This window comes from Bos indicus x Bos taurus, chromosome 3 (genome assembly GCF_003369695.1).
Source record: "Bos indicus x Bos taurus breed Angus x Brahman F1 hybrid chromosome 3, Bos_hybrid_MaternalHap_v2.0, whole genome shotgun sequence".
Taxonomy (NCBI): Eukaryota; Metazoa; Chordata; class Mammalia; order Artiodactyla; family Bovidae; genus Bos; species Bos indicus x Bos taurus.
Genome location: NC_040078.1, coordinates 28,777,999 through 28,801,245, shown reverse-complemented (window position 1 = coordinate 28,801,245; position 23,247 = coordinate 28,777,999). Strand labels below are relative to the sequence as shown.

Genomic DNA, 23,247 nt, shown 5'->3' with positions numbered 1-23,247 from the left:
ATAAAGTTGTGCAAAGCATTAAATGAAATAATGTCAATATCTAATGCAATCTTTGGCTTATAATAGAGATTTGATAACTAGTAACCATTGCTATTTATACCTTACAATGAAAATCTCACCCATGTCATTATTTTGTTTGTTTTATTCTCCTGATTTAATCCCTTCAGCAATTAAATTAAGTTCATAACACCAGGTTTCATAGCGATAGGCCATGCGGATTTGGGCCACATTTGTCTTTCGGATATCATTTCCAGCAGGGCCTTCTTCAAGGTAATTGTTGCCCAGAAATCTTACTTTCTCCTATAAGAAAAAAGGAAACAGAATGATTGTTGTCACTTTTTACCCTGATATGGACAATAATTACATCCTCCACAAGGTTCCTTCCTTATATTAGCTGCAGGCAAGAGGAAAACAATAAACCACTAAGCGCACTCATCTAGTGCCTCAATGTGCATGGTCTGCTGAGAAATAAGTGTATTTTATCTTCCTTGCCCACAGGTCCTGGCCAGAGAGAAAGAATAATTCTTTCTAGACCCTGTCCCTAGTAACTGCACATGATTCCTGAAATAATTTTTCAACAAGTGTTTCTTCAACTAATTTTTCAATATTCAGGTTACCAAATTCCAGACTCAGAAGGATAATCAGTCAAAGGCAGGTCTACCTGATGAGAAATTCCACATTGCAGAACACTGTTTCTTGCCACTTCACACATATCACAGGTACTCAGCTTGAAGACTTGTGCAGCAATGGCATATTCTTCCATTAGGGGCTCCTTGGGTTATTTATTTAAAAGAGGGAAAGAAAAAGGGATGCATTAAAAGAAATAACACACATCCTGCACAAAAGAATAGTGAAATATCATTGATTCAACTTTAAAATTCTAGACGGTAAATAACAGTTCAGCAAAATATACTTTAATTGCTCAAAATTCCATATGTGTACCTTGGTGAAGTGGAATTGCATTGGGTCATCTGTAGACAGTGAGATCATTAGCCCTTTCTGGAGGAAATCTAAAAAAGGATTTCGGGCGTATTCTAGAAATAAGCTGTTGTTACTTAATGGCGACATAGCGATGGGAATCTGGGCTAAGAAAAACAAGTACTGTAGCACAGGACTCTGAAAAGGAAAAGTGAAAAAAATATTTTAAAATATTGGAAAAGGTATGCAAACTAGAAATGTTAAAACCCCATGATCTACTTCAGGTTTTGGCTTTCAACAAAATTATCACCTATTCTTTAAATCCTGTTGTATAAAAGAATAGTTTTTAAATGTAAATACTATTTAGAATAAATTTATGAGATCAGTTTTCAGAAGCATTGAGTCAAACCAGATTGTTTAATTGTCTAAGTTAATGGTCTATCTTAGGCAAAAGAATTCACCGTGAAACTTTTTTTCTCTACAAGAAAGTTCTGACTCTCACAAGAGGCATTTCGAAACATGCTACAACATGAAATCTGGCAAAAACCAGTTGAAGGTAGGCCAACCTGCCTCGCATTTATCCCTTGTCAGAACTCTAAAGTAAAAGTCGGAAGATCTGCATTAACCCCTCCCTGACACTGACTAGCTAGGTAATCTTGAGCAAGTTCCTTTACTTCTCCAGGCCTCTGTAAAATGAAATGCAGTAAATAATCTCAAAAATATTTTTTGCTCTCCTTTATTTTGATTCCAGTGTTGATAATGACTTGTGACAAAATGATAAGGAGGAAAAAAGCTATCCCTCTTGCTCCCACATAAAAGTTCAGGTTGAGAAGAGAGCCTCCAACTCACCTTTTTTTTTTTTTCAACTCACCTTTTTTAAATTCAGGCCATGAGAGATGTTATCTGCTGTCATGAACGCTGTCATGAGATGAGTGAGAGCTCCAGCTTCCCCACAATGAGGTCGGAACAGAAACGTGTTCATGCCTCGTTCCCTAGGGAGATGGAGCTATTATAGGAATCACAGGTGACTGACCAGAACCTGACAACCATTCTGGGCCTAAAGTGATTTACAGAAAATCTGGTAGGAAAAATTAACACTCTGAAAGGAAGTGGGGCATCCAAAGGATTCAGCAAACCAGACAATTCCAATGCATAATCTTTGCTGTTTTGTCACTCAGTCGTGTCCGACTCTTTACAACCCCATGGACTGTGGCCCACCAGGCTTCTCTGTCCACGGGGGTTTTCCAGGCAAGAATACTGGAGTGGGTTGCCGTTTCTTCCTCCACGGGATCTTCCCAACCCAGAAATCGAACCTGCATCTCCTGCATTGACAGGCAGATTCTTTACCACTGAGCCACCTGGGAAGCCCCAAACCTCTTCCTAAAACACAGAGTTTTTGGGAAAAGAGGCAATATAGGATATGAGGTTATGGAGGAAAGTTAAGATTTGATTACCTGAACAGAAACATCTTGAGTTACCACCAAAAGTTTACCAATATCACCATGTCATTTTTTCTGCTACTCACACTTTAGGGGGGAAAGGTTTCCAGAAAACTCCCTTATAATAGTCCTATATTTCTTCCTTGCTCAGATATACCAAGATGGGCAAAAAGTATGCAATTTTATCATAAATTGCACAGTGATAAGTGTAGATTCCTAAACTTCCAAAGAAAAGGAATTGTGAAAGTTACTGAAGACTCCAAAATGTCCATCCCCCCTCCTCAAATAAGTAAGGAAACTGAAGAAAAAGTCAAGGGAAAGAAATTTCTTCTCTGGGCCAAGTGGCAGCATCCCTCAACCACCGAGGGTGCCAGTGTATGAGGAAAGAAGTGTGTCAGATAGATTCTCCTTCCAGTTCTCATCTACTTACTTTCTCAGGCTGTTGAGCACCATGATGTTTGCATACATGTAGTAGGTATAGTAAGTGTAAGATGGGTTCTTTTCCATGGTCCAGTCCTGGGGCTTAGGGCTCTTGGAGGAGAACATGTGGCCGCTGTGTTTGGACTCATCATCTACACTGTCGAAGCCTGTAATCTGTCAGGAAAAATGAACAGGCGATGGATTTAGTCTGAAAGCAGAGACCCAGCCCTCAGAGAGACTTTTGGCTCCCGGAGGCAAGGACCAAACGTCAGAGATAAGCATCAAGAATTCATCACAGCTAGGTACGCAGGCTGGTTCCTGTGCAGCTTTAGGAAGGCCCACAGGGTCATGCTTACGTGCTTGAGGAAAACACTGAGGTCTGGGTGAGCCTGAGGGTTGATGGTGGCTTCGAACACTGGCATGAAAACATTCTCCAACATCTTTCCAAAGTGTGGAAGGAAGTTCTTAGATCGGAACACATCACTAGAGGCAGGAATGAAGAGAATTTAGGAGGAGAAGATTTTGGGACTGATAGTTCAAAGCAAAGGCCAAAGACAAGCAAAGGGCCAAATGCCTTGTTTAAGAAAAGACCTAGTGTTTCCATCTTAGGTCCACCTGGTACCTTCTTCTTGGTTACCCATAAAGAAGGATGCAGTTTGGGTTTGACATTTGTTGTTGTTTAGTCTCTAAGTTGTGTCTAACTCTTTTGTGACCCCTCAGGACTGAAGCCCACCAGGCTCAGCTGTCCATGGGATTTCCCAGGCAAGAATACTAGAGAGGGTTGCCATTTCCTTCTCCAGGGGACCTTAGTTTTGGCATAGGAGGTATAAATTTCTTGCTGGACCACATGCACCTATACTGTATCTTCTATGAATGCTCTGTGGTAAAAAAAAAAAAAAAAAATTTAAATCCTCACAGCTAAGGCCAGGTAGAGAATGAAGAACATGGGAACTATGTCATGAAAGGGTCAATGATTTTTTTGTGTGTGGTATACAAAATGGTGAACATGAAACACTTTATCAAGAACACCTCTGATGTGCTGTAGCCAGAGGCAATCTAACAAACTCTTATACAGCACTCAATATTTGCCACCCACTCTTTTGAGTGGTCAGAAGTATTAGCTAATTTAATCCTCATAACAACACAATAAATTAAATACCCTTATGACCCCATTTTAAAGATGATGAAACTAAGGCACAGAGAGGTCATGAAACTTGCCAAAGGTCACACAGCTAGTAACTGGTAGAGTCATGATTCAAGTATAGCCAAGCCCAGGGCCAGGGCCCATGCTTCTAACCACCACACTTTACTGCCTCTCTGTCTTAATGATATTAGATAGGAAGTTTTACTCCATTCAAAAAGTTACTCTTTTGGGACTTCCCTGGTGGTACAGTGAATGAGAATTCACCTGCCAATGCAGGGGGCACAGGTTTAATCCCTGGCCAGGAAGATTCCACATGCCTTGGGGCAACTAAGTCCATGTGCCACAACTACTGAGCCCACATGCTGCAACTGCTGAAGACCACGTGTTCTAGAACCTGTGCTCTGCCGCAAGAGAAGCCATTCCAATGAGAAGCCCATGCACTGCAACTAGAGAGTAGCCCTTGCTCTCTGCACCTGGAGAAAGCCCACACAGAGCAACGAAGACCCAGAGGAACCAAAAATAAAATAATAACAATTTTTTAAAGTGTTCCTTTTTTTTTGTTTTTGGCTAAAGAGAGAGGATAAAGCTCTTACATTGTCACAGGGCACACAGAACACAGAGGCAGATGGCCAGACAATACATCAACACTTAAGTTAGATAGAAAATAAGGGATATGAATATTCCTGAAGGCAATGAGTAATCAGCAGGTGATAATACCATTGATAAATATTCATTGATTATGGAGAACTTGAGCACTCGTAGATAAGATAATCAGAAGACAGTAGTTGAAGTTCTGATACAAGAAAGCTACACCCCAGTACAGACGTGCTTGGGAAAGAAGGAGCTGGACACAGAGAAGAGGACCAAGAGAAAGAAAACGTATACTAAAGTGTATGTAGTTTTTCTCCTAGCTAAGTTTTAATCATTCTTAGTAAGTTATTTTGTGATCTGCATCAAGTGCCCTGTTTAAAAAAACAACCTGGTTAGAAAACTGAACTGAAATGATCTTCCTAACTCCTGTCTGTGATTAAAAGTGCTAAACCTAGAGTGGACAAAACCAGGCACCCTCCGGAGACCCAGCACTGAGTGCTGTCAACAAAGCTTGTATCTGTCCAGATGTGCTGCCTGTTCTTTGTTCGTGTGGAGGAGGTGAGGGCAGGTGGGATGAGGCAGGCGTTAGGGTTTCCAGTGAGCGGTTACGTACTAGATCCTGGGGACCTGGATCATCCATGTCATGTTGGGGCAGTAGACGCGGTTTTGGACGAACCAGGTGGAGAGTTTGCTCCACTCCTCAGGACTGCGGCCATAGATGGACAAGCGGGGCTCGGCATGCTGGTACTTGGCCTCCACCAAGTCTGCACCTACCTCCTGCAAAGCCAAGAGAGGAGTCTCTCAGGAGTCTATACCTGTGGGGTCTAGGGAGAGGAACCTTAGGGGTCTAGGGACAGGAAACTTCTTAGGACCTAGGGGTCCTAAGAAGAACAGAGGTTATGAGAAAGGAAGTCAGAGGAAAACTATCAAGGCTAAGATTTAAGGAGACCGAGAGGTGAGGGGCGTCTAGTTGCAGTGAAAGACTGATGGGACCTGATGGACTCCACAGACAGAAAGCGTCAGACTGCAGATGATGCAATCCCAAGGCACTGCTGCAAACAAACTCAACTTTCATATGACCCTTATCTCCCAAAACACACATCTCCCAACTGCATCTGTCATTCCTGCCTCCTAATGTTCAAGTGTCATGAAGATCAGGGTGGGTTCTGATCCTGACTCTTCTCGAACTTACAACTCCAAAAGTCTAGAAGAACCAGGTCCTTAATCCCAAATCCACACCCTCAGCTTCTCTGTCCTAGGAATCAAGGTCTTCAAATATCATTACAGTGGATGTTTCACAAGAAATGATGCCATTCGTTTGGGTAGTGCCTGACCCAAGTGACAGCACTCTCCCTCCGCCTCCTCTCTCCTTCCCCTTCTTCTCCCCTGCTTCCTTCCCCGCTTCCTTCTTCCTTCCCTCCCTTTCTTCTTCCCCCTCCCTAAGAATCAGGCCAGGTACCGTAGATCTGGCTGGTTCCCCCTCACCTTGATGATAGTGGCAAAATATTCCCCATTAATGTAATTGTCTGTCTTCAGGTAGAGGTCCCGTAGCTCACTTGCTCCTACGGGATTGTATTTGTCATTGAATTTATCAAAACGCTGGAAAGTCTGACGTCCCTGCATCAGGAAACAGAACACAAGTGTATGCTTATGAGAGCTGCGTGGACACAGAGAGTTAGGGAATGACTGCAAGGAACCAGGGCGTGGTATGAGGGGAAGGGCTCGGGCTCCAAGAATGGAATACAGGATAGCTGACAATGAGAGAACCTTGAAATTGTGCATGGGTTCTTTCTGTCAGCATGGTAAGCGCACATGGTTAAAGCTCTGAGAAGGGAGTGTTTGTAGGAGAAATGCATGTGGGTTCTGAGTATTAGATGAAACTGACATCATCAACTTACAGCATGAACATCCAGAGAATCAACAGTCAGGTCGTAGGGATGCATTTTTAATTTAGCAAAAAGTTCCTTTAGGGTCAGATTTTTCTCCTTGGTGCTATAGACCACTCTGTCAGCATCAATTTGGTAAGATTTCTTAATAAAGCGCAGTAGATGTTTCTGGTTCATACAAGCAGCTGCATGGATATGAGTGTCCACCTGTGTGTACATTCAGGTCAAGAAAAACCAACAATCTGTAATGCTTCGTTATGCTGCTCTGTTCGAGGCTACAGTGCCCACAAATCCCGCTGTGCTAAGAGAAAGGAGTAAATGATAGGGGTGTGACCTGACAGTTGGTATAGGTGGTCAAGCAAGAATGAACACATAGCACCTTTTTGTGCCCTTGTAAGAATGTGAACGTTTAGGCTGGATGAAATAATATTGCCTGCTTCTCTTGCATATCTGTAATATCCAATTTACTTCATACATTTGATCCACACAAAATTCTTGGGGACAATTTTCCACCCCTGAGACACAGCCAGAAGTGAACTAGTTGCCAGAGTTTTCAGCCCCAAGGGGAGAAAGGATTGAAATAATGCATCCATGGTACAGAGATGACACTTATGAGTTAGGTACTTTTATAAGAACAATTTTTATAAGTGGAAGTTTTGATAGATTAAGCAATTTGCCCAAGCTTATACGGATGACAGAGCCACGATTTGGTCCCAAATTTCTGTTCATATATTTCCTACCCCCACGTCCTTGCAATCATTTAAATGATCAGAGTACATCTTCAAAATGTTTCTAGTTGATTAGTTTTCCTCAAGGTTTGGATCATTTGATATTCACAATCCTCCTGTGAGCTAGACTGAGCAGATATATTTTCCAATTTTACAAATGAGGGAACCAAAACTCACAAATACTTAATCACTTCCCCCAATGTTTTACAGTCAGGAAGTAGAAGGAAAAAGACTAGAATGAATGCCTTCTAAATCCTAGAAGAGTGGCTTTTGAGGTTTTATTTGTTTTTGTTATTTTTGTTGTTGATGACAAGTATAACTTTTATGGCAATAATGTGGTAACCCTGTCTGTGGAAAACAGTAGGAAAGGCATTTGCATCTTTTAGACATAATCTATTTGCTTTCACTAAATTCCACTGAATCTGTAGAAACTTTATATTAATCAGAAAAACAGTATCTTTCTTATCCTGTTCAATAAATAATTGCATTAATGTTTTTGTCCAGGAATGATCTCTGAGCAGCAAACATGTTTACCTTTCTGCAGTTGTAAAAATCCCGGTGGGGGTTGTTCTTCAGCTCCTTCAACTCATCCATCTCGTTGAGCATCTGATGGACCTGGAACTTGGAGGAAAGAAACTTCAAGCGCCGATGGGTATAGGTCTTACTGTGAAAAATTAAATCACATAATTGTAAAAAATTGCAGACATTTAAGGAACACAATTTCAAAACCATCAGTACCCTTATCACCTTTATCATAAACAATTATGTTTGTTTCCAAATGGAACTGACTTATTCTGCATTAATTTGAAAAGCGTTGGGCTCCAAGGACTTAATCTTTTCATCAAGGTTGGACATAAATAACAATGAGGGAAGATTTCGGTTCAAATCCTGGCTTAGCCACCTGTGTGACTTTGGGCAAATTACCTAACTCATCAAAGTCTCAGCTTATAAATTTAGAGTTATAAAAAATATCCACCTCATACAATGATTATTAAGAGTGAAAGAAATAATGCACATGAAGCGTTTAATGCGTGTTTGAACATAGTAAGCTCTTAAATCCTTAGTCTTACCATCAGTAGTAGTAACAGTAGCAGTAGTTTAGGTCTTAACACTTACACAGGTCCTTGGGCAATTAAAGCAAGTAAAAAATTCATATCATCTAAGAAGGTGTCCAGATTTGGGTAAGGAAGTGGCTTGGGCTCATCTTTGCTGGCTGCTTCTTCGTTAGGATAGACATAAACCACACCGTCCTTCATTTTGAGCTGATAACCCAGGTTTTCTGGGAGGTTATCTGTTCGGAAAGGGTCTTCTCCCTTCTTCATAGGAGGGGTAAAGACTTTTTCAATAAAATACACAATAATATATCAGCATATAGAATGAATAACCACATAAAAATAGCCAGTTAAATACTATAAGATTTCATTTGTTTGCAATTCTGTACGTCATTAAGTTGTAATTATCCAAAGCTAAGCTAAAGTTCATGTTTACATTATTTTTCAAATGTGACTAATTTAGTAGTATAAAATAAGCCTAACATTTTATCTAGTGCAAAAATGATTTTCAAGTTCTTTAGAATGCTGTTTAATTTGCTATACTACTTACAAATCATTTTAATTATTTAATAAAGTTGTTTACCAAAGTCTTCCTGATAGAGTATTTTATTAACATATGAAATGATTGCATAGAAATAAAAATAGAGTTAAAAAGTAGAATTTGGACTTTTCCTTTATTTAAACTGTCTCTATCAGTCTTTATTTAGAATGGCTATTTTTTAATAGACTTAATTTTTTAGAGTGGTTTTAGGTTCACAGCAAAGTTGAGCACCAAGTGCAGAGTCCTCGTATACCCCTATCCTCACACGTGCATAGCTTTTTCCACTATCAACATTTTCAGTCAGAATGGTACATTTGTTAGAATCAACAAACCTACACTGACACATTATTATCATCCAAAGTCCGGAGTGCTTACCTTAGGGATCACTCTTGGTAGTGCACATTCTATGAATTTTAACAAATGAATAATAACATGTATCTGCTCTCATAGTATCATGCAAAATAGTCTCCCTGCCCTAAAATCCTTTGTTCTCCATCTAGAGTGGTTTTAATACAAATGGAGATATAAAATAAATTCTAAACGTAATTCTTATTATACTTATATTTTCCACCTTGTAAAGCACATGCAATTTTTGCTAAAGGATTTGAGAAGGGATAATGTGGATGAAAGTCCCCTTCTTTCCACTGCTAACAATTTCAACCTCAGAAAGCTGAGGACAAATTCCACATTGTTATAGCCTTTAGAGCACTCCTTTTACTTTAAATAAATATGTGTCCAAGGCATCAGAAAATCTGCTGTTTGCAAGTGATGACTAAAAGGTCAGAGTAAGAAAAATAATATAGAAAGAAAAAGCTTGCATATTTTCTATACAAAGCTGAGAGATAAGGAACACAAAAGAAATAAAATAGTACATTACTGTGTCAAATATCAACTTTCAAATACTTACACTTAAATATACTAGAGATATAAAATATAATTTAGGAGAAACAAAGGTGAGATAAGCAACCTAAATGTCAATATTATAGAAGATGACCAAACCAATCCAGTTATCAAACTGGACACACGTTTAATATGATTTTAATAATAAAAGGAATTAAGGAGAGGAGGTTCTAGAACTGGAAATCTTTAACAACATAGTTTGATAGTTAAAAAACCTTAAATATTTGCCTCATCTGAAATTTCAATTCTAGAAGCTTAATCCTAAAGATAAAAAGAAACTACACAAAGATGATTTATTAATGATAAAGATGCTTATTGTAACCTTGTTGGAAGTAAATTTTTAAAAGTTGGAAATGTAAGAGCTTAAAAATAGGAATTGATTACATAAATTATGATATACTATGGAAATTATTAAATTGTGAAATTATTAAAATTTGATTATGTTTAAATATGTACTTAATACTAGACAGAAAGTAAAAAATGAGACATGTAAATAAAATGCTATGGAAAGTCAATAGCATTATTTTTATCCAGAGGTCAGAGGAAGGCAGGAAATGATCACGTTTGGGCAGTACCTTGAAGGATGACATTGGATCTGGATATGTGGACACAGTAAAAAAGTGAAGGGAAGGGCAGTGGGCACAGGGAACAGCATGCAAACAGTACAGGCACAGGAATGTGCTGGACTAAATGGCTTCCAACCAGAACAAAAAGTTCAAAGGAGTAAAGAAGGTAAGTTTATAAATAGATTGAGTGTGAAAGTCCAAAAATAAATAAGTAATAGACAAATAAAAGATATATACTTTCCTGGCAGTCCAGTTGTTAAGTAAGACTCCACACTTGCAGGGGGCATATGGATTTGATTCCTGACTGGGGAACTAAGATCCCACATGCTGTGCAGCATGGCCAAAAAAAATTTTTTGTTTAATTAAAAACAAAAAAAAAAAAAGAAGAAAGCCAGATGTGGTGGTAGGCCTTGAATGCCAGTCTAAAGACTGGACTTAACTTTGTTGGGGGAGGCATTAAAGACTTTTGTCAGGAGAAGGATGTGCTCAGATTTGTGTTATAGTAACTGGTACCAAAATGAGGATGAACTGAGAGAGAACAAGATTAGCATTTAACAGAGTAATTAGGAAGCCACTGCAATGATCCAGACAAAGAGAAATATGGGCCTAAATTTAGGCTTGGGGAATGGTGAAAAGAGGAGTTTCTGAGAGATATTATACAGACTGAATCAGATAATTGGGCATTTTGGGGCAGAAGAGAGGATGGAGCTGAAGATGACTATGATACTTCAAACTGTTTATATTTATAACCTTAAGTTTATAAACCATGAACTTATGGTTTAGACTTAAAACCATGGGAGCATATTTAATCATTAGTAGTTAAACCTACGGAGAAGGCAATGGCACCCCACTCCAGTACTTTTGCCTAGAAAATCCCATGGATGGAGGAGCCCGGTAGGCTGCAGTCCATGGGGTCGCTAGAGTCGGACACAACTGAGTGACTTCACTTTCACTTTTCACTTTTATGCATTGGAGAAGGAAATGGCAACCCACTCCAGTGTTCTTGCCTGGAGAATCCCAGGGACGGGGAAGCCTAGTGGGCTACCGTCTATGGGGTCACACAGAGTTGGACACGACTGAAGCGACTTAGCAGCAGCAGCAGCAGTTAAACCTAAGGGCTTTCCTGGTGGCTTGGTGGTGAAAAATCTGCTTGCCAATGCAAGAGACTTGGGTTTGATTCCTGATCCAGGAAGATCTCCTGAAGAAGGAAAGAGCAACCCATTCCAATATTCTTGCCTGGGAAATCCCATGGACAAAAGAGCCTGGTGGGCTACAGTCCATGGGGTCACAGAGTTGGACATGACTGAGCGACTGAACAATAACAAGTTAAACCTCAAACTATATTCCAGAAATTATATAAGAAAACTACTTACCTGGATAGAAGTTCTCTTTTTCTACCCAAGCCTCACCATCAATGTTCCTTAGGTACTTGGAAGGGGTTTTTGGAAACCTCTGAAATGACTTCTGCATATACTTCTCCCGTATACACAATGCCCGATAAAGACCTTTGCAAACCATTTCAAAATCTTCAACTGTAACCTACCAAGAAAATTTCAGAGTAGCACCTATAAAAATTGCAGAAGTGGGTAAAGCTTGTCTTTGGCATCTTCCAGCTCTCCTGGTGAGCTGGCCCTGCTGAGCCTCCCCTGCCCACCCAGCTGCTTCTCACTTGACTTGGACCCTGGGTCTCCCTCCAGGAGCAGGTTCAGAAGTTCTTCTAGCTCTTCTATTTCTACCAAGACATATCTGTCCTATGAGTCTTTCCTTGAAGTCCTGTGTTTGTTTTTGGTTTTTGTTAGATATAAGCAATCATCCAACAAATATAATGAAAAGAACCCATTCTAACATGGAAAATACTTCTTCCTGGTGACAAACAAACATTTTAAGTATGCATTTCTGAAGATAGTACCTCAATTGAAAGACAAAGTTGGTCAAACTTGAGAACTCAAACCACTTGCTGGTCAGTGTGGGAAATACTGGGGGAGGAATAAGGTGTCACATGGCCTTCAAACCCTGCCATGCACACACTGCCTTCTGTAGCTAGAGACAGAGCATCATCCTGTAAGAACTCATTCTTTGGGATGGTTTCAAAGAGAATTTAATCTGGAATTACAAATAGAAAGATTCTAGAGTAAAAATTTCTTAGAACTGCAGCAAATTTCCTAAACTGGTCTATTTCTCTTGCCCCATACCTGACTCCCAGCCAGGCCTGGCATGCCCAAGAAGTTGTAATTTGAAATCATTACATGCTCATCATGAGAGCCTGATGACTTTCTGGGACCAACCCCAACATAAGGTTGCCCCTGATGGTTTGAGGTCCAGCTATTGATCCTAAACAGGTGAATTCTTTTTAAAGACCTGCTGACCTTAGCCAAGAGATTCTGACAGGGGTACTAGGTCTAAGGGATCTGCTTCCAAGGGCATGTTTGTTTCTTTGCCATCTAACAGGCTACCTATCAGCTCCTTGAGGACAAGAGCTGGATCTTATTCACCTTCGCATCCTCAGCACTTAGCACACAGTGCCTGGCACAGAGGAGGTGTGCAATAAGGACTGATAACATTGAATTGTTGTTTATCTGGGATGAGAGGCCTTGGGAACCCTAATTCCCCCCTTTACCTCTCTGTTCAGTTATGAAGGTGAAGACTATGGTCAGGTACAGACCATGACCAGGTGAAGTGCAGCTCAACAGCTTAGCCACCTTCAGCCAACAGGTGTAGCCACATACTTGGTTCTTTAAAAACTCTAGGCCGAGGTTTCAGGTGCCTTCCAGCTTTTATAGGAGGAGAAGCTACTCCCCACCTTCTGTGAACCTTGTCCTTTTTCTCATCTTCTTTCTTTTCATTCCTGTTTTCATTTCCACCAAGCACATAGGGATCAAGTTTGTCTCTTAATATTGGTGGTTTTATGGAACTTTGGACTCTTCCAAATTGCTATTAAACATTTCATTTCAATTATCTAGCATCTAAAATTTCTGCCACTTGTAGAGCACACATATTACCACACAGAAAACAAATAAAAACAGTGTCCATTTCATTGCTCTGTCACTTTTTTGGTTTATTTTTAATTGGAGAATAACTGTTCTACAATGTTGTGTTGGTTTCTGCCATGAACATGAATCAGCCATAGGTATATATATATCTCCTCCCTCTTAAACTCCCCTCCCACCCCACCCCACCCCTTTAGGTTGTCTCAGATTGCTCTGTCACTTTTAAATATCTTGGGACTGACATTAAGTGGATCCGTTACATGATAAGAGGGCTTAGGACTGGTCATTAAAACTATATTTGGAGCATAGACTGATGGCTAAACAGAAGTTTCACCAATATGATGCTGATTCTGCAAGCTCATGTGGCAAAGATTTATTAATTGAACAACTGTTCTGGACAGGACAGGCAGATCAAGTTGTTTGTAACATGAGTTTACTATCTCTGTGGCATACTAGTATCTGTTCCAAGTAGTAATCTACTGTGTAAGCATCTGCAATGAAATTGGAGAGGACAGTTGGTCGAAGAACAATAACCCCATGAGAATGTTCTAACCCCTCTCTCATCTTCTTTTCTCAGTCTCTCCACGCTTCTTTCCTCTTCTCCCTCTCTTTCTCCTGAGCTGTTTTCTTTGATTGGTTTATGCTACCTGCAGCCCTTCTATCCATCCTAGGTCTGCTCTGGGTACATGTTTCCACCAAGAGCCTCCATGCCTTCCGGAGGCTCCCTGTCTTGCTTTATGATACCTCAGTGAGACTAGATCAGTAGCTACTCTCTTTGGTTCTTTTGCCAAAATTTGTCCACTGTTTTCTGTAACACATGTTCTGTAACACACAATATGCAGCCACATTCTACTGCATATTCTCATGGGCAAGCAAATGAGATAAAGAGAAATTATGTGAGATGATCAAAGCAAAATAGAAATATGTCATAGCATGTTGTAAACAACAAGATCCTACTGTATAACATAGGGAACTATATTCAATAACCTGTGATAAACCATAATGGAAAAATATATATTCGTAAGTATATTCATATATATATATATGAATCACTTTGCTATACAGCAGCAATTAACACAACATTGTGAATCAGCAATACTTCAATAAAATTTTCTGGACTTCCCTGATGGCACAGTGGATAAGAATCCACTTGCCAATGCAGGGGACACGGGTTCAATCCCTGATATGGGAAGATTCTACACGCCGCAGAGCATCTAAGCCAAAGAACTGCAACGACTGAGCCCGTGTGCTGCACCTATTGAAGCCCTAGTGCCTAGAGACTGTGCTCCGCAACAAGAGAAGCTACAAGGATAAGCCTGCTCACAGCTACGAAGAGTAGCTCCTGCTTGCTACAACTAGAGAAAAGCTGTGCAAAGCAATGAAGACCCAGCACATCCAAAAATAAGTAAAATAAAATATTTCCCGAATTCATAGCATATTGCTATTGAAATGAGATAATGAAGTATAACAAAGGGCAAGTGAGCTGACACCTTCAAAAGGGAGGGGAGGAAGAAAAGAAGCTGAGACAATCAAGCTGAGTATCTCCCAGCAGCTACATCTGGGAGGCAAGAAGCAACTCACCCCAGAGGCATAATCGCCAGTGATCTGCACTCTCTGAAAATCAGGCACAGTCTGGTAGGTGGGAGACGAAGAAATGTACTCATCGATGAGGGACAGTTTGGTGGACGATGTTTCAGTTTGTGGAACGGACAAACTAATAGTCTTCCGTCCGAAGAAGCGCCTTTTTCTGAGTTTGAAATTGAAAAATAAAAACATTTCACTATATCTTCATTGGGAGTTTCATAGTGATAAATTTGATGTTTTATTATTTTGAAACAATTTTATTTTGAGGACGAACAGTGAAAATTCAATGTAGGGTGGGAGTCAGGAACAGGATCTAACCAAATGGAAGGGGGTGTCACCTAAGTCTTCCTCTTTTCCTGAATCCCTGGGAACAGTGGGCCTTAGGGGATATACCAGAAGACTCCCAGCAAGACACTGTTCTGCACAGTGCAGAACAGCCAGTCTGGGTGTTGCCCACTCCCAGCAGAACAGCCAGTCTGGGTGTTGCATAAGCACAGGCCGTGTCACTTAGTACCTGTGCCATTTTGTGCATGTCCCTTAAATTCTGTGAACTTGTCTATCTAAAAAAATGGTGTATTAATGTCTACTATATGAGAATTCTGTGAGATTTAATGTCTAGAAAATGCTTAGCATAATACCTGGAACTTATAAGTTGCTTAATTAATATTACTTCCTCAAATCAACATGTCTGCATTAAGTTTCTACTTTGATACATACCCTGTGTTAGGTCCTACAGGGGATACTAAAGGAGGTGGATTACTGTTCTTTCCTTGAGAGTGACAATGAAAGTCGCCCAGTCGTGTCCAACTCTTTGCAACCCCATGGACTATACAGTCCATGGAATTCTCCAGGCCAGAATACTGGCGTGGGTAGCCTTTCCCTTCTCCAGGGGATCTTCCCAACCCAGGGATAGAACCCAGGTCTCCTGCATTGCAGGTGGATTCTTTACCAGCTGAGCCACCAGGGAAGCCCATTCTTTCCTTAAAGACACAAAATGAAGGGAAGGACAGCAGAACAATCTTTCCCAGTGAAGCTGGCTGGGAGCGGGGAGTGGGGTAGTGAGGGGAGTGCTATGAGGAGGGAGTTCCAAGTAAGTGGTCAGTAATAGGTTTGAAGACTAAACTGAGGCACACAGCAACAGGTAGTGAGTACTAGAGCGATTCAAATAAGGGAAAATAGAGTTTGCAGAGAGGGATCTGTTCAGAGAAGGCAGTAACTATGAGTCGCAAGCATAGGATGGGTAGGACATGAGGGCGAAAATAGAGGGCTGTATCCCTGAGGCCTGGAGGAGGTTAGACTGGCCGGAGAGAAGGATTCCTGTCAGGAAGCACAGCAGTAAGGTCGACTAAGAACAGAGTCTGAAGATGAGGCTCTTGAGTTCCAGTTTCTACACTGATAGTGTGGAAATTGAATGTGTGGACAGCATCCATCACCCACTTTGCTTTGGAATAACCACAATAATCACATGGTAGATCATTTCCTCTTGCTTGGGTGGATGTGTGTGTGATCAGTCGTATCCAACTCTTTGCGGCCCCATGGACTGTAGACCACCAAGCTCCTCTGTCCATGAAATTTTCCAGGCAAGAATACTGGGGTGGGTTGCCATTTCCTCCTCCAGGGGATCTTCCCAACTCAGGCATCAAACCCAGGTCTCTTATGTCTCCTGTATTCGCAGGCAGATTCTTTACTACTGAGCCACCTGGATAGGGCTTGGGTGGATAGGGAGGCTTCAACTAAAGGCAGATGAGGATGAAGGTAGGAAGGCCATTGTTTTCTTCTTTTTTAGTCTTTGTCACTTTGCCCTAGGGTATAGTGTGTGTGTGTATGTGTGTGTGTCTGGGTGGACGGGGGGATTTTTAGTTCTGGCGGAGTTTTTCCTCCAAGTTGAATCTTCATTCAGAGTGAACCATTGGTCCTGACATTTCCCCTTCCTCGTGTCCCAATGTGCGAAGCATTCCCCTTACACCACTTACCTCCTGGTTTCTGTAGGGGTGGACTTAGCCTCCAGGTGGAACATGTGAGCAAACATCTCATGTTGAGAAATTGGACAGATATCATCCACATCAAAGGGGGAAATCTCGTGACGGCCTCCCTCATCTTTGACTTCAGAGGCAAACACTTTTTCAGCAAAGCTACGCATTGCATCATCAATAGCTAGAAGAAGTTTTCATGTGTTAGTCTTCAAGCACTTTCTCAGAACTCATCTAACAGTTTCTGCTACATGTAAGGCACAGTGCTAAGGACTGCCCTGGAGACATGTCTGCCCTGCTCTCTGACAAGTGTGCCAGAAACTTCATGGAGCTTAATGCCTATTTTCTCTTTAGTGGGTTTCTGTGTGGGTAGCTAGGAAATTCATTCTCAGAATCACAAGTCAAATTCTTACAGCACACTTTGAAAGTATTAGTCGTTCAGTCATGTCTGACTCTTTGTGACTCCATGGACTATACCCTGCCAGGCTCCTCTGTCCATGGGATTTCCCAGGCAAGAATACTGGAGTGGGTTGCCATTTCCTACTTCAGGGGATCTTCCTGACCCAGGGATTGAATCTGGATCTCCTGCATTGCAGGCAGATTCTTTACTGTCTGAGCCACCAGGGAAGCCCACAGCATACTTTAGGAGAATCTTAAAGATGGAATTGCAGCCATGAAATTAAAAGATGCTTACTCCTTGGAAGGAAAGTTATGACCAACCTAGATAGCATATTCAAAAGCAGAGAAATTACTTTGCCAACAAAGGTCCGTCTAGTCAAGGCTATGGTTTTTCCTGTGGTCATGTATGGATGTGAGAGTTGGACTGTGAAGGCTGAGCGCCGAAGAATTGATGCTTTTGAACTGTGGTGGTGGAGAAGACTCTTGAGAGTCCCTTGGACTGCAAGGAGATCCAACAAGTCCATTCTAAAGGAGATCAGCCCTGGGATTTCTTTGGAAGGAATGATGCTAAAGCTGAAACTCCAGTACTTTGGCAACCTCATGAGAAGAGTTGACTCATTGGAAAAGACTCTGATGCTGGGAGGGATAGAGGGCAGGAGAAGAAGGGGACGACAGAGGATGAGATGGCTGGATGGCATCACCAACTCGATGCACATGAGTTTGAGTGAACTCCGGGAGTTGGTGATGGACAGGGAGGCCTGGCGTGCTGCAGTTCATGGGGTCGCAAAGAGTCGGACATGACTGAGTGGCTGAACTGAACTGAAAGATGGGATTGGGCTCTTATATGATTAGCACCTAAGATCACCTGTTTCTGGTGGGACTAAGTTTGATTTCATAGTAACCTTGAAGCATAGTCCTTCTCATTAGGTTAGTAGAGTTTTTCTGATGGTTTTAAAGATGTGGAGGGATTTCCTTGGTGGTCCAGTGGCTAAGACTCTGGGCTCCCAATGCAGGGGGCACAGGTTTGATCCCTCATCGAGCCACTAAGATTTGCATGCTGTAGGGCATGGACAAATAAACAAGTAAAATGAAGATGTGGTAGGGTTGTTGATCTTTGGTGTTTTCTTACTAAAGAGAGCCAGTGATATCAGTAGTTTTGATAAATAAATGTGTACTTTAGAGCCTTTCTTCCTCCTAAGACAGAAATTGTGTTGCTGTCACATATCACAACCTCATTTTTTTCAAATCCTCACATCTTGGTGATGTCAGGGGAGGGAGTCACTAAAATTTACTGCCCAGTGTTGGGAATCCCATTTCTTGTGGACATGTAGCTTCCATAATAAATGATCTTCGGAATGCCAATTTTACTTTTACATGTTGTAATTACAATGGGTGGAAGAATGATCTTTAGCTTGGCAATGAATAACCCCAAGACTTTTAGGAGAAAAGAGAACCAGTTTTATTGAATAGGGTGGTGATGGCCATCAAGTATCTGCTTTTCTGTTAAGCTCCATTCTATTTTCCAGATACCCAATTGTTTCCATCTGAGTAGTCATTACCTCTGATATTGGGGTGGCCCAATAAGGTCTCAGGGAAAACCTTAACGAACTTTCTAGTCAACCCAATACTTGTAAAAATCTCTTGGTATTTCCAGAAAAGAGCAGGGAGCAAATAATGAGAATGGCATATAGTTAAATATTTGGAGCAATAGTAGCAGACAAAAACATTCTTTATGTAATAACAAAGCAAACTGCAGACATAAAGATAGATCCCCCCACTCTTGCCCCATTGACATCTATACAAGTCTCAAAAATGACACATTTTCAATGATAACTTAGGTAAGTGTAATGTATTCAAGTACTGTTCTGTACTTACCAATTACTACACCTTCTTCTGCTTCAGTTTCCTTATCTATAAAGTGGCAATACTATTACCTACAAACCTTACAAGGCTCTTGTGACATCAGGTGAGATAATGTCTATGAATTTGCTTTTTTAAAGCATTTTTTAAAGGAAAATAAAACATCAGATTAAACTGAATGATATGATTTGGTAGCATTGATCAGACAGATATTTAGTATTTTGAATTAGCTTTGGGTTATTAAGAAAGTGATAAATGGTATGGCTTAGTATAGGCTGAAGCATACACTGGAAATGATAGTGATTGACTCATAACTTCACCAACTCTTAACAGTCAGGTCAGCCAGTTTTCAAACCTGGCTCGTCACAGCAGGGTAACGGAGAAGCCCACTATGTTGGCTGAACTTCATGCATCTATTTGTCTCATTAAACTCAAGCACTTCCTGAAACTAAAAAGCATCACTGGATGCTATGCCTACTGTTTTGGCAAGCGCCATGATCCACGAAGGAACAAACAAAACACTAAGTAGATGCATTTGATGGCCTGAGAATGCCTCCCCATCCCACAGCCAACTGTTCCCCAGAAATAGTATCATTCCTCCCGCAGCGTCACAGGCAAGCACATGCACCTCAAAGATGAATGACAAGCAGAAGTCAGAAGAGACTTCTTCATGCACCATGGAGAGCAAATGGAAATAGGCCAGTTGGCTATGATGATGAGGAGGAGGAGGATGAAGATGAGTGTGCAACTGATTTGTCATGATGGGTCAGTGGCAGAGCTGTTGGAGGCCTCAGGAAGTACAGTATGGCAACAGAGCCCCAAGGACCAAATCCTACTTGCTCGAGACTTGGCTCTTCCAAAACAAGCATCCATTATTTGGGACCGCACACGTCTATTAGTTTCATGTCTTTAAACACTGGTTTTTACTAAGGTTGTATCTCCCTAAGTCACTATAGACAGTCGAAAAGTAGAAACTCTATTCTCAACAAGTAGCTTACATTAACACCAAAAATTATACGATTGATATTTCCTTCCACTAAATCAACCAATTGTTTTACCTTCATGTAACACAGCTGAAATCTGATTCCTAATTCAAGAGCTCTGCCCTCCAAAAATACTTTAGGGAGTGGTGGTGATTAGAGAAAGAAAAAGGTGAAACTGATATTTCAAAAGGTGAGTAGATAAGATTGGGTGACAACCTAATTTATGGGCTCCCTTGGGTTTGTATAGATAATCGTGGAGTTCTTTGTTGAGCATGTTTGAGATAATGGAACATCTGAGTGGCAATGTCTTGAGGTTAGGACATCCACATTTAGATAGAGTATAGATGAGAGGAGCTAAACAAGAAGAGTGGTGAAGCAGAAGGGACCCTAGGCTACAAGTGGGGAAAGTGTCTGTGACAGCTGGGTGGCCTTGGGCAAATCATACCATCACTAGGAACCTCAATGCTCATCATCATAAAAGAGGAATGTTAATAATAATAATGTCAACTTCAGAGACTTGTTTAATAAAGATTAAACAAGAAACTACATAATACTATCCAGAAGTCGAGGATTATTATTATTAACATGGGAAGTGCAAGACTCTTGAGAAAAGGAATATCATGCTTGCTTTTTCACCCAACAGGTCCAGAAAAACATGCTTATTTCTCAGCAGTGCTTTATTAATATGTAGGAAAGATGGGTCGTAGGCCTCTCATCTGCCACATCACATCTCAGAGGAACTCAGAGGCATCATGAGTACTATTAGTCAGTCAAAGGACAAGTCTGATTTGAGATGGAAGGTAGCATACATAAAAAGTTACAATTTTATTTTAAAAATGGGATTTTATGTTATCTAATCACAAAAATTCACCATGAGAGGGTTTACTCAGGCAGGACTCAGTAAATCCCCTTAGCTAATGTCTAAGTGTCTTTTTCAAAAATGTAGGTTTTTTTTTTTTTGAGTCAGGAAAATCCATGAGTTCATTTGCTACGCTTTGGAAGATCTATGGTCATTATAAATCTTTGTTGGCTTTCAATGATATCATTATTAAACACTGCTGAAAAATATCCATATTTCTGAATTAAAGAATAGTATCCTTAAAATATTGATACTTTGGCAAATGGCAGGGAAAATAGCCCCAATACTCACGTTTTCCTTCAGCTGTATGAAGTAAAATAGAACAAGATAAAATATGTGAACAACTTTCAGAAATCATGGCTGCTAATCAGTGCTTTGGAATAGAAATAGGTAGGTTGGTACAAGGAAGGGGGGTGGTGGGATGTGTTATTAGAGCTCATTCTTCCGTTTTTGTACAACTTGCTGCCATTAGAAAACCCTGGGGATGTAGTCATCATATACTTCTTCATTTTCTTTTCCTTTCTAACTTCTCTCTTTAAATTTATGTTTATAATTTTAAAGAAGTCCTCTTTGTAAAATGTGATTTTTAAAAACATGATCAAGAGGGATAGAAAATCTTATACAATGCTGGTAGCAAGTAAATGAAAATAGATAACTTGGTAAACAATTAAGTAACACCTACCAAGCAGCTATTTCTGAGAATCTATTCTACTGAAATAATCCTTAGTGTGGAAAAAACTTAGGTACAAATATTATTGTCAGAGCATATTTATACTTAAAAAATCATAAAGAACCTAGGGATTGGTTAAGAAAATTGGAAATATTATAGAACCATTTAACATGATGTTTAGACTTCCATGATAAATGATTAAGTTATCATGTGAAGCCAAAAGGACAGGATACAAAGTCACATGTATAATATAATCTCAACTGTGAGTGTGCTTTTTAATTCTTTACACTTGCAAAGAATATAGTTTGAAAGAAAAACACTAACATGTTAAAAGTGTTATCTTTAGATGATGGGGATTGTGGGTTTTTAAAAAATTACTCCTTTTCTAGATTTCCCAATTTCTCTAAATGAGTGTTTATCACTTTTATTTTTCAGTGAAATTTCTTTTATTTCACATGAATCGTGTATTACTTTTATAATGAAAAAGGCTTTTATTATTATTTTGAAAATTATTCTGTGTGTAAACCTGGATTGTGAACCATCAGAATATACAGATTGGGTTAAAACTGCTGTTATTCTCATGATTTTCAGCTAATACTATTGCTAAAGACATTATTTATGACCCTTCTCAGAAGTGTGGCAGCACAGGTTTTGTTTAGACTAACAGAGTAGATAATAAATATCTTACATAGTTTTCTACCAGGATCATCAAGGATGCTACTGCATGATACAGTTTTAGAAGATTACCTCCCTCCTAAAACTAAAAACCAGAAACCCTTTGAAAACCCTGCCTTGTCTCTTCCTGAAGTGTATTAATTAAAAATACTATGAACCCCAAATAAAGGATTCCCAGACCTGAAATGATAGTTAAAGGAACGATTGCATATCAAAAGAATTGAACTCTCCAAACACTTTTGCACACCTACCTGGAAGTTTCAACAGAGGCATTGTGCTGGGATCCTGTATTCTAGCACAGTGGAAAGGAAGAGACGCGACACTGGAGGGATGACTGACGGACACTGTAAAACACGCTGACATTCATTTTATTATTTTGCTTTGCCCCTGTAATTTGACCCTTCTCTTCTAAAAGGAGACAGATGAGCTGTAGACCTATTTATAACTTTAGGCATTGACAGTGAATAACAGGTGACGCCTTCAGTGTTTACCCTGGGATTTTAGACACGATATCTGTGGTAGGCCAAGAATTGCATTTCAATACTCTCTAAATCTTCCTGCGGATTGGATTCTCTTAATGCATAGTGTTCTTCTCTGACTGGACCACTGATGACTATTTTCCACCCTAGCGGAACACAACGAAGTCTTGCAGGCTCTGGAAAGTCAAGGTTCTCAGGATTTCAGTCCTGAGAACAGCCATCTGTGGTTGGTGAATATGCTGATACATTCATCAAGTCTCAACACACAGACACACAGACACACAGACACACACACACACACACACACACACACACTTTTGTAAGACATATCCCTGACTTAGCAGAAATTCACCTGACAGAATTTACTTAATAAGTGGTAAATTTACTTCAAATCTTTTTTTAAAAGTACTTGCTTATTTTTGGTTGCACTGGGTCTTCACTGCTGCGCACAGACTTTCTTTAGTTGCTGGAGCAGGGGTCACTCTTCATCGCGGAGTACAGATCTCTCACTGTGGTGGCTTCTCTTGTTGTGGAGCACCAGCTCTAGGTGCACAGGCTTCCGTAGCTGCAGCTCGTGGGCCCTAGAGCTCAGGCTC

The 23,247-nt window shown here is 40.4% G+C and overlaps 1 protein-coding gene across 1 annotated transcript; it reads right to left on the bottom strand.

Annotated features, from left to right (window-relative positions):
* Nucleotides 1-122: 122 nt before the first annotated feature.
* AMPD1 (adenosine monophosphate deaminase 1) lies at nt 123-22,554 on the bottom strand. Its single transcript, XM_027535989.1, is given in 17 exon segments — nt 123-300; nt 662-772; nt 943-1,116; nt 1,790-1,910; nt 2,788-2,951; nt 3,134-3,260; nt 5,126-5,289; nt 5,998-6,129; nt 6,411-6,605; nt 7,661-7,790; nt 8,243-8,462; nt 11,559-11,724; nt 14,754-14,919; nt 16,730-16,910; nt 21,119-21,130; nt 22,424-22,502; nt 22,504-22,554. Coding segments are annotated over 17 exon segments (2,337 nt in total). The 5' UTR covers nt 22,540-22,554; the 3' UTR covers nt 123-141.
* Between the last annotated feature and the right edge of the window lie 693 nt (nt 22,555-23,247).